The sequence below is a fragment of the Etheostoma spectabile genome, chromosome 10 (assembly GCF_008692095.1).
Source record: "Etheostoma spectabile isolate EspeVRDwgs_2016 chromosome 10, UIUC_Espe_1.0, whole genome shotgun sequence".
Lineage (NCBI taxonomy): Eukaryota > Metazoa > Chordata > Actinopteri > Perciformes > Percidae > Etheostoma > Etheostoma spectabile.
This window is the reverse complement of record NC_045742.1, coordinates 12,849,712-12,861,470: the sequence shown is the minus strand read 5'-3', so window position 1 is coordinate 12,861,470 and position 11,759 is coordinate 12,849,712. Positions and strand designations below refer to the sequence as shown.

Genomic DNA, 11,759 nt, shown 5'->3' with positions numbered 1-11,759 from the left:
GTGTGTGTGTGTGTGTGTGTGTGTGTCTTTCAAATATCTCATGAACTGTTTATCCGATCTACTGCCAATGAACTTGGCGTTTGGAATTTGAAGAAGTTTGGACAGCGTTGGATATTGGATATTAATGTGTGTGGGGAAAACTGGGGGTGAAAAAACGTCCACACAATAAAGGTTGACAAAAAAAAAGGTTGACAAAAAAATAGCGCTACCAACACACTGGCTTCACAGTAAAAGCCCAGCTTAAATTCCCTCAGAGCATTTTGCTAAGAGGAAACTCAACAAACAGGCACTTTTGCCAACGCTACATATCAAACAAAAGCCAGATACTATATTGTATTAAGATGCTGTGAGCTTCTAAGCTGATGGCAGAAGATAACGTCATCTTGGAGTTGACCGGGTAAAGACAGTTCTCTTTCTCGGTTTCTCACAGACTTACTCGGGTCCAATTGTTTAAGTGTGCTGCTTACTTATATCACTAATAACATTACCGTTGGCAAAATGCCACCGCTAATCAACTCCATACTTCAACGTTAACTGTCAATCCACTAAGCCCCCCACCCCTCATGCAACATACATTCGACTGACTCCATATTTGAGTCTAGTGAGCCCATCTCTGTACTTGGTGATAGGTGGAATATTTAAACCTACAGGTTTTCAAATGTAGTTCATCTATTCTAAGGATCTTCCGTATAAGGAATAGTTTTGAGGTAACCCTGTCCCACAGAAATAGATAGACTGGAATGTGTGAGGACAAAAAAAGTATAAAAAATGAGGGATTCTGACGTTCGGAGAGACACTCTTGTGTGTGTACCCACGGTAATCTCCCTCTTAAGAGTTTCTTTAAGATCTTAAATAAAGCTGCCTGCCTTTAATCTAAAGAAGTTGCCTGGGGTCGTCATCTGTTGAAGTCTCCGTCATCATTTTCCGATATTATTTCCCGATATCACTTGGTCTGGTTCTGGTGGTTGATTGACGCGGATATTTGCTGACCGCCTCACTGTATAAGGGGCCAAATGGGTGGCACATGGCGTACCGCCCTGAGTCCATGAGGTAAATGTCTGTGATTACCCCACGTTTTAATTGTGATATTTTGTGAGTAAATCTGCAACGTTCTCTGTCAGGTAAATGTAGTAGTACAATATTTTCCTCTGAAGTAGAAGTAGTATACACAGTAAGTCAGTATACTGTGTGGTGGCATTTTAAGAGCTTTGGGATCCTTCTGTAAGTCATTTACAGGGTACAGGGGTTCAGGAAAAAGCAAAAAGAAGCAATACAACAAGCCAAGCAATCAGCGCATTCCAAATAGGCCCATTTTGAATGGGCACTTTGCTATTTAAAGTTGCTCTAAGCGATGTTGGGTGACGTTACTACTTGTTGACGTTCAATGTATTTTCAAACAGAACAAGACTTACCCCTCCCTTCTCCTCACCCTGTCCCCTCCCGTCTTTGCCTCTGAGCACTAACCGCCCACCACAATCAACAAATCCTCCTTGTCGGTTATTGGCTGGAACACTGGAACACTGTTTGTGTATGCTTTGTGGTGCAGGTGGGCACAGTTTATTTTTGTTGGCGTTTGTAGACCCTGGGCTGTCTAGAGAGACTTGTTTTTACAGTGTGCTCTGGGGACGCTCGCGGATAGTGATGTTTGCTGTATGTGACAACAAATGTTCTAGCCTAAAACACGCGTGACATCCCTTAGAGCACCTTTAAGTGACTTCAGTGAATCTCAGTAAACCATATTGTGAAAAAGTCAATGATGGCTAGCTGCTGGCTACAGCTAAAACTGATTAGACGGCTTCTTTGGAAAATGATCTGTAACCTGACAAACTAATAAAATAAATCAACATTTTTACTTATTTTGAGTCAGCCAACTTGTAGCTAGTAACACTGTCAGCCGATTGCAGCTAATGTTGAAACAGGATTAACAATCTCCACTGAAGTTTCCAAAAGCAGCCACTTCGTTCTGTCAGATAAAAAAGCATTGTGGCTCTGAAAACATCCATCCCTACAGACCGTTACAGTAAACACCACTATGGAAGTCCTCTTACCGGATGTTGTGGGACTTGCGTTTGATCTCATTCCAGCAGAGGTTCATTTCTCCTGTTTGGTGCGGGCCTCCTCTCAGTCTCCTGCACTCGGTCCCCTCCTCCTGTCCCTCACCGTCCACTGTGGACTGGCACGGCACACAGTGGCATCCCGGCCACGAGGGCCGCCCCGCAGCTAAGGACAACAGCAACAACAGCATGAGACACACAGGTGAATATCAACTGATTTTAACTTTTTAGATTGAGTCTGCTACTAATTAATGATTTGTTCTGATTTATGAAGCCAATCAGGGTAGGATTTGAACATTTCTGGCTTTGGCGAATCACAAAGTGAGTACCAAAGAACAACATTGTAAACACACAGCACAAAAACATAGGATGTTTCAGAAACCTTTTCCACAATCATCCGTCAAGGCACTGCGTTGGCCAATCAAATACATGCAAGGGCACATTCCTGGTAGATTACTTTGCGACATGAACAAAATGTTTCGACTGTTTACTTTGCAATCATGAAGGCAAAAGATGAAATAATTGCTACAGTAGCAACTTCCCAGAGCAGTAAAATCCTACCTCATTTTATAAACTATAATATTTATTATACTGTCTGACATGCCTTCAAACAACCCAGACGTCACCAACACAGCTCCTTGCATTGTTTTAACGCAGGGCTGCTTTCGGTCTGAACACCCACTCAGAATGAGTGGGCAGAGAGCAACATATAGCTGTAACACACCAATTTTCATTGGGATTGTCTCATTATTCTATAAACAAAAATCTACTGTACATTATGGCTTTTACCCAGTTTTACATGTGAGCACATTTATGTCAAACAATTCCAAAACTGACAAATGTTTGTACAAGAAATCCTTTTTTTGAAAAGAAGAAAAATCCACTGGGATTCAAATCCCCTAATTTACAAAATATTCTTCATTTTCTTGTGGTAGGTAGCACCTTGAAGTTATTATTTAGTTACCTTCTTTAAAGTCACATTTTAGTTTGTCTTTAGATGAGTATGCCTTGAGTTGTTGCCTTGTTGTAAAAAGCTAAAGATACCCTGTGCACAACAGTGCTACACTTTTGGAGGGACATCTTGTCAGGCCGCCGGAGCAAAAATGAGGCCCCACTCTTCAATAAAGTAAGTAGCCAATCAGAATGTACCAAGTGCATGCCACAATAAGTGGAGGATTGGGATTTTATAGTTTATAGATTTAGTCCATTTCTTATTTTATTATATATAATTATTTATATATTAGTTTATTGGTGCTTTTGTTTTGGTTAATTGCTAAAAAAATAAATTAAAAAAAAGCTGCTGAAAAAAAAGGTATACTGACAGATTAATTGTCCTTCTTATTGTAGTTTAGTGTGTAGTGTTTTTGTCTTTGTGTTGCCTCCTTTGTTTTACAAATGGTCTGATCATCCATTATATATATTCCCCTTTCAGTTCAGTTTTTTGTTATTGTGAGGCCAGTTTGTTAGTCTGTTGGTCAGCATGTTTAGTTCTGTTCATTTAACTTAAATATAATATATTGCTACAGTATAGTTTAATTGTGTTTAGTTGACCTTCTTTAAGGGCACAGATCATTGTTGTGTGTTTTCTAAATAGTTTGTTGCATTTGGGGGTAAACAAAACCCTAATTTTGAAAATCCATCTGTGACTCCTCATGCCTGCCAGCTCGATCCATACAGTCCCCTGCTGGCTGCCTTGAAACTGGTTCAAAAATGTCAAACTCTTCCTTTACAGCTGCTAAAATCAATATAGCAGCAGTGCCACTCAGAGTGACCGAACCACACAGACCTACATTCTTGAGGTGACCAGAAACAAAAAGTATGCAATATCAACCTGAATGGTGGTAATATGTCAGGTGTTGTGTGTACAGCCTTTTTCTGCTGTTCCCAAGAGACCTGATCCATGAAAGGGACACATTAATCGCTATAAATAAGCTGTCCAGTGCAAGACAAGAAGAGGTATGGACTGTGTAGGGGACAACATATTTCTGATAAATAATAGGTCAAAATCGGCTGAGCAATTAATCAGAACACAGATACCTTTACTGGCCTACCTCTTGCCCACCTTGTTAAATAATGCAAGTGTTTTAAAAATGTGTGCAACACACAAGAAGTCTAGTCAACAAATCGGAGTCAAGTTGAATAACTGTGTTCTGTGTGTAAGATAGAAAACCTGAATCATGAGACACCAGCAGTTTCTCCCCATTATTCCATTCCATTAAACTAAAGGAAACAAACAGACAAAAAGCCTTTTTTTCACATACTTTTAAAGTGAGGGGGCATGTGAGGCTAGACTTGAAGAGGTGCAATCCTCTTTATGGAGCTGCAGGTGAAAGAAATATAGAGGAGGCAGCCCATGTACACAAAACACACAAGCACTTTCACACATAGACACGCGCGCACACACGCACAAGTTAGGGGCAGAAGAAGCTTTTCTCGGTTCAAAGGTCATGATAAATCTTGTGTTTGGTCACTGGGCTGTCAAAGGCTTCCTATCTTTTCCTTCATATCACAACCTTAACCTCAGCTTGCAGCTGGGACTCAAAGCTAACACCTTTAGCCTTATAATACACCCATCCCTTCACACACACACACACACACACACACGCACACACTATACCAAGGAGCTTCCCTTGTGCTTTGTCGAAAGGCTCTTATCACATCGTTTTTTTTTTTAAACTGGTCAATCCGATTCTTCCCTGTTGGAGGACTCAACCTCTAAGCTTAACAGTAGCAGTCAGCCATCCATCTACAGCAACACACACACACACACACACACACACACACACACACACACACACACACACACACACACACACACACACACACACACACACACACTTACTTTCACTCAGGTAAGAAGTTATCAAAACCCAAGCCCTTAACCATTTAATGTGACAAGTTGTAAAAATTGTGTTTTACCTTATTTTTGCATTGTTTTTGTATCACCAATGGGTAATTTAAAACTCAACTTATACATGTTTAAAATTTGCTTTCTTTCCATGCAGAATTGAACGTTCATTTGAATAAGTATTCAAGATCTTCCTCCTCTTCTCTGCACATTTATTCTTCTCTCTATACCTTTTTAGTTTGTTCAGTTTTCCATGAATCATTATCATCTCGTTCCTACTCCTGTCTCCCGTTATCTGTCTACCCTCCCTTTTCTTCCTTAGACATCTTATGTTAGTGTAGTCTTATATGAATCAGCACATCTCTCTCCCGCTCTATCTCTTTCCCTTCGCTGGTAATCAGAGGTCACATGTGACCTGCATCAAATAATAACTGAAATGCCTTTATATTCTTCATGCAAATCTGACACTGCTGTGTTTTTGAATAAAACATGGAAACGAGGCAACTGAGGCCCAATGATGTTTAAGAGGAGAATGGTAGCATGATTGTTTGTTTGCTTTGGAAAGCTGCCGCTTCAAGATATGAAATGAGTGAAATGGAGTTGAACAATGACAACCATGAACCACAAGACTGCAAACACCAAGACGATACCCTGCGGGTGAAAGTTTGTGTCTGGAGTCAAGAGGGAACTGAGTGACAGACAGCGCTGTCGGTGACCTCAAATCGCTCTTCTCCCACTTTTTATGTGATATCTACCCCATAACAATAGGGAAAGGATGTCCACAAAAATCATGTCATGCAAACGTCTCTACTAGCTCTATCTTGTAGGCAAACATCTGCATCATGCAGGCATGTATGAGGCCACAGTGCCACACTTATGGCAGGTCTGTCTCCCGCTTTAAACTTCAAAAACATAGTCAAGATTTAAACATGCATTATTTACAACCTTAATCGGATGTGGCGTAGCTCAGTCAAGCGTATGTACTGCATGTTTTCCAAAGATGCTGAAAAACCAGCAGAGATTTCACTGACACGCCACAAAGTAACACACACAATATTCATCTTGCTGCTATGGCTACGGCTCTCCCCAACATGTACTCATGACTGTTTCCTACAGAAATCATAGTTGAACACAAAAAGTGCCCAATTATGTGAACAACGAAGACTGAATATCAGCCTCTTCTTCTCTTTTCTTTTTGACAATCAAGCCAAGGCAACCTGGAAGGACATTTTTTAGACAATATACGAATTTCACATCAAAGGAATTTAAAATTATTAAAGATAGCAATGGCTGGATTTCAGCGCAAAAGAGAAAAGACTGTTCAAAGTGCAGATAAAGCATCAGGGGATCAAAGCCACTGTCCCGCCACACCATGTCTCCACATTGATTTTAATCTGAAGGAATCAAGACTGCAGATAAGATGTCACTGAGAAGCAATAAGATGGCTAGGATTTATTCTCATTACTGGAGCTCTGCAGATAAATACAGCTCTCTCAGAATATGTAGTGCCTACCTTAATGTTATAGACTTGCTGCGCAGTTACGATTCCAGTCTCAGACTCATGTTGTTAAACGTCTCACTACTGGTAACTGAATGTTGACATCATTAACCCTGTCTGTTGATTGGCCTGGTGAGGAATCCAGAGATAGGTTGGGCATGCAGAGAGTGATATAAGAAACAAACGGGAGAGTGCTGGAGATAGAATAGGAGGGGGTTTGAAGGGGAGGACAGAGACAGGAATGTTGAGAGATGAGTGACCTAATAAGCAGAAACTTCTGTCTTGATAAAAGACTTCTCTGTCCTTGTACATTCCTGCTTACACCTACATGCTCCCCACTCCTCAAGACCGAGGGGAAGAAAAGGCCATCTGCCTGATGTCCTTCGGCCCGCACACACTATAATCAGTGCTAATGGCTCTGATTCAGTGAAAAAAACAAATGAAAGTAATTATTTAGTTCCTACAGAAATGGCTTGCATTGCTACAGTGTGATCTAACAGTATACACAGGTAATAACAAGGAGCACTAAGGTCAAAGCCACAGCAGCACAGCGACGATACAACAAGGAAATATGTAAAGGAATGACAGATACCAGATTTAAAACATAGGGGTTTGATGAAGGTTCTGAAGTTTAAGTTAGTTTTCTTTGTTTGGATTTTTAGCCAGGATAGCAGCATGTATGGATAGCAATATCTGACTGTCAGTCAGTTGGTCCAGCACTTTACTATTACATGAATTGACATTAAAGCTTCTGGCTTGGCTCTAGACTTGTAGTCTTGATGACTTTGCATGTGACAAGTTTATTTGGATAATATTGTGGTTAGATTGACCATTCATTTAACAAGAACATCTCTAGAAATGTTCTTTTAACAAGAGAGACAAATGGCAGTGTCCCATATACATTGTTGCATAAAAAACAAAATTTTCAACACAAAAAAGCACAGTATAATAGGATAGTGGCATGAAAGAGAGACCTCGATGAAATTGCTACATTTTTATGTAAGATGTTTGGAATCTATCATTTCAATGCCCAATATGGACGCAGTATTTCCAAATCAAGTTTTTCTTGAGAAGGGTTCAGACCAGATTAGGAATTTAAGAGTGTTTTTCCCCTTTTTGTTTAATTTGAAGGATCTTTGGAGGATTAACAAAGTGAAAATATCCAATGAAAAAAATAAGAATGTAGAGACAAAATCTGAAAACTATTTAACTGCACTATTTTTGCAACATAAATATACTTTTCTTTCTTTTTCATTAAATCATTCTGTTTTTATTCTAATTTACCCTGGGAACCCTTCAGGGGGTGAGTTGGGAAGCACTGACATATCATTTCACAGTGGTAGACAGGAAGTTTACCAAAGTTCATGACTACAGTGTAAAACATGTCCTTTCACTAATTTACTTAACCTCTTTGGAAGTCGTAGATGAAAAGGATAAGGAAACTCATTCTTTCACGACTTGGCGAAAGAGGTCATAAGGTTTATATATACATATATATATATAGCTGTGACAGATGGAGTGATTGTACTGAAATGGAACCAAGTGTTATTGCGAACACTTCCTTCTGTCAGTGGGCTTAAGCCAACAACGATTTGTAATGATTTTACACCCACATTTACAAACACTTAACATAAGTGATAAAGCCATTATGCACTGTCCAAAAGAACTGGCGAGCACTGATATGGACGCCCAGAAATTAGCGGCTGAGCTTTACTGAATGTGCCGAACACTGATTTAACAACAAATAAATCCCAAGCCAACAATAACTCAAGAGTATCAGTATCCTTCTGGTAAATAGAGTCAGTGCAAGTGTACCCATACATTTCTGTGAGTGAGCGTGTGTGGATGCATGTTGATATGTGCCCTGGCTCTTGGCGTTGTGCCTGATGGGGGTTAGTGGAGGATGGACCACTGCCTCCCTGCTGGTTTGCCCCGCGGTCCCAAAGCCCCTCAACAGCCACCAGTTAGAAGGGAAAGGGAAAAACACACATGCACACACACACACACCCTCCAGCTTAGTCCCTTCTCTGCTGCTGATGCAGGATAAGTGAACTGAGCTTCCCCTCACAGCTGCAACCGTCACACACTGCTGGAGGGACTGGAGGAGCTCCAATGACACAGCGCACACACATATTCAAATAGGAACTCTTCGATACTGTCTATTAAATAGTAGGCATGCACAGAGAGTGACACACACTTACTGTAAGAAAAGCTACATCAGCTACACCCTCCACACCCCTGCTGGGCTCATGCAGCTGTCAAACTGTTACTTTTCCCCCATGAAACATTGGCGCACTCTTCCCAAGCTTGACTCCTTTTGTCTGCAGACATGTGGCACAGTGATTTGTGATTGGAAGCACCCAACAGATCAGCATGAGAAAGCAAAGACTTTCACGACTACACATTGTCAAGCTCGCAGTGTTTTGCCCTCTAACTGCACATTTACCATTCCTACTTTATTATATTTTAAATGACAAAGCAATTTCCCCCAGGAGCAAACATGGCATCCACACACTTTTTTATATTTACATGGTGCCATTTTTTTTTTTTTGGTCCCCAAAAAGATGGCTTCAAAGCGAGGGCTCTGCGCTGAAATAAGTGCTCCACTGACATTAACAACATTACTGCTGGAGATGGAAGTTGGGAAATGTTATTTGAACACTTATAGGACACCCATTATGTTGATTCTAGCATCAGGTGAGTAATGGTTATGCTTTTCATTTAACCGCATGGTGAGTGAAGTGTTTCCAGAGCAGCAGTGAAGCACCATCTCACTGTCTGAAAATACTATTCTGTGTTTGAGTTGTGTGTGTATGCAGTGCAGAAATCTGCTTTATAGGCCTCTACACATTAAGGTAGTATTAACCATCCCATTCGTTACTGTCGGTATAAGCTTGTTCTGGCTCTTCATTAAAGCTATATGATGTTTATGCTGACTGAAATATTGAAACCTCCTTTTCAGACTATATGTTTTTATAGCTGCAACATTCCATCAAATGGACATATTGTAGATAGACAGAATTGTGCATCACTATGCATATCTAAACATTTTCTGAAAAAGAGACAAAACAACTATACGTTCACTGCTTGCCTGACATATAGATTTAGAAACTCAGGATCACCACTAGAATTAGAGTACTGTAAGTTTGAACAAAAGGCTTCAATTCCAATTTCAAATGTTCTTTTCATGCTATCTTCAATGTTCCTCTACATCAAAACACCCCTCGATAATGTTGCATTACTATAGGTTATGTCATGGTAATCACTGTTAATTATTTAAAGAAATATATAGGAATCGCCATTTCTGTCACACTGGCAGGGTAGATAATTCTAAATCCGAAAATACCCCAGTAGCTTCAGCCTCTTTGACCATGGAGAAGAAGCCAGAACACTGAATTGTTGCAACTAGTAACAAAATACTGTGCCTAATGAATTAATTTAAAACCATCTCTTTAAACCTGCATTTATGGGTTTTCTGGGGCCAGGGCAACAAGCTGTAAACAAATTGATATGGCAAACATGTTGGGAAATAAATGGTTATTTAAACATCCGGCAGTCAGAGTAATTCAGATATCTGGAGTTGCGTCTCTTGTCACCCAGGGCCAGAGTGGGGCAACAAGGTCAATACTTCTTATTAATACCACAGTTCACAGTTCGGCCAGCAAAGGGCTGCAGGTCGGCTTTGAACCTGGGCCCCCTGTGTCGAGGAGTAAACCTCTATGGACACCTGCCTTACCAACTGAGCAATCCAGGCACCCTTAAGCTCTCAAGTTAACAAAAAATATTGCACTATTCCACAAGAATAGGTTGCTAAATTAACAAAAGCAGAAAGAAAGTGATAAAGGGTTGCGATCAGGAGACGATGATGAAGACTTTAAAGATGACGAGTCCAAGGATTTCAAATCATTTGCAGCTTTATTCAAACAGTGAACAAACTTTCATGACACAGTGAGCCGACTCTGTATAAACATGAATGTCAATACAAGAGTGACCAGTGACTATCAGAACAATTGCGTTTCTTATAGTCTGCTTGTTCTGCAGTGGTCAGTTATTCTACTTCTGTGAAACAGAGTTACCTTTGACACGACTCCTTATTTGTGAGACAGTCCTAAAAGCTTACACATTCTGATCTATTCCTGCAACCTAGTGTCCACTTCACGCTGACTCTGCCCTAAAAGCTCCCTCTGAATGGTTTACGGCATTTTAACTTTTACATCCATAAATATTAACCTATCAGAAAGAAAGAAAGAAAGAAAGAAAGAACAAACGGACGAAAGAAAGCATTTCAAATGTATCCCACTCTTCCACAAAGAGGCATATTGAACTAATGTTTTGGCTACTGTTAACAGTTACACTGTGAAGAGCACCAACAGCATCAGTAGCCACCTAAGCAGTGCACTGGTTTAATGTACTGTCATATACTGCGCTTTCTTACATTAAATAACTTTAATTCATATTGTTTACTCTGGTATCCTCTCTGTCCCTGAAGTCATGGCCTCCTCATTGCAAATTTTGGGCTCATCATTCTCCCGATTACCCTAACCGGGCCTGTTGTCACCTGATATGATGAATATAATTCACTCTCTTTTAGCTCTTAGTTTTTTTTACTTCACCACCCCCTGAGGTAACTGTTTTCAGCTGCTTGCTGCTGCTCTATGTTCCCCACCTAGTTGATAACTTTAGCTGCCGTTTGGTGCTGAGCAGGAACAGTACAGTGGGTTTATCAGAGTTTGTTTTGTTGCAGAAAACATCTGCCTGCTGTGTCTGGAAACAATGATGTTAAGTGCAGTAAGTGTTAATAAAAACAATTAAGCTGCAGCTCACACAACCAAAACAATGAGCTGAAAAAAGCTAAAAAAGCTCCATAGAGCTGAAGGGAAACTGCAGAGTTGAAAGCAAATCTTCTGTGGGTTTATTAGTAGAACAACTTTCACATTACAAGAAGTAATTGGTTGGTTTATTATTTATAATAAATTAACCCTAACCGGCAAACACTGGAGTTGTGGTACACCATTCCACTATAAAGAGATGCTTGTACAAATCTGGTCTTCATGGAAGAGTCATCAGAAGAAAACCTCTTCTACGTACTCACTACAAAAATCAGCGTTTGAAGTTTGCGAATGAACATATAGACAAGCCTGATGCATTGTGGGAACAAGTTCTATGGAACTTTTTGGCCGGAATGAGCAAAGTTACGTTTGGAGAAGAAAGGGCACAGAATTTAATGAAAAGAACCTCTGTCCAACTGTTAAGCATGGGGGTGAATCAGTCATGCTTTGGGGTTGTATTGCAGCCAGTGGTACAGGGAACATTTCACAAATAGAAGGAAAAATTGATTCAATAAAATTTCAGCAAATTT

At 40.2% G+C, this 11,759-nt stretch overlaps 1 protein-coding gene across 4 annotated transcripts in view; it reads right to left on the bottom strand.

The window, feature by feature from the left end:
* Window positions 1–11,759, bottom strand: part of drp2 (dystrophin related protein 2) — a 172,179-nt gene that overhangs the window by 75,054 nt on the left and 85,366 nt on the right. For 3 of the 4 annotated variants that reach the window (XM_032527832.1, XM_032527830.1, XM_032527829.1), the window contains one exon: window positions 2,049–2,220. In XM_032527832.1, the coding sequence (XP_032383723.1) occupies window positions 2,049–2,095 (47 nt within the window). In that variant the 5' untranslated portion in view covers window positions 2,096–2,220. Of the gene's footprint in view, window positions 1–2,048; window positions 2,221–6,415; window positions 6,540–11,759 lie in introns of those variants that run through there. The other variant, XM_032527831.1, reaches the window with a different exon arrangement.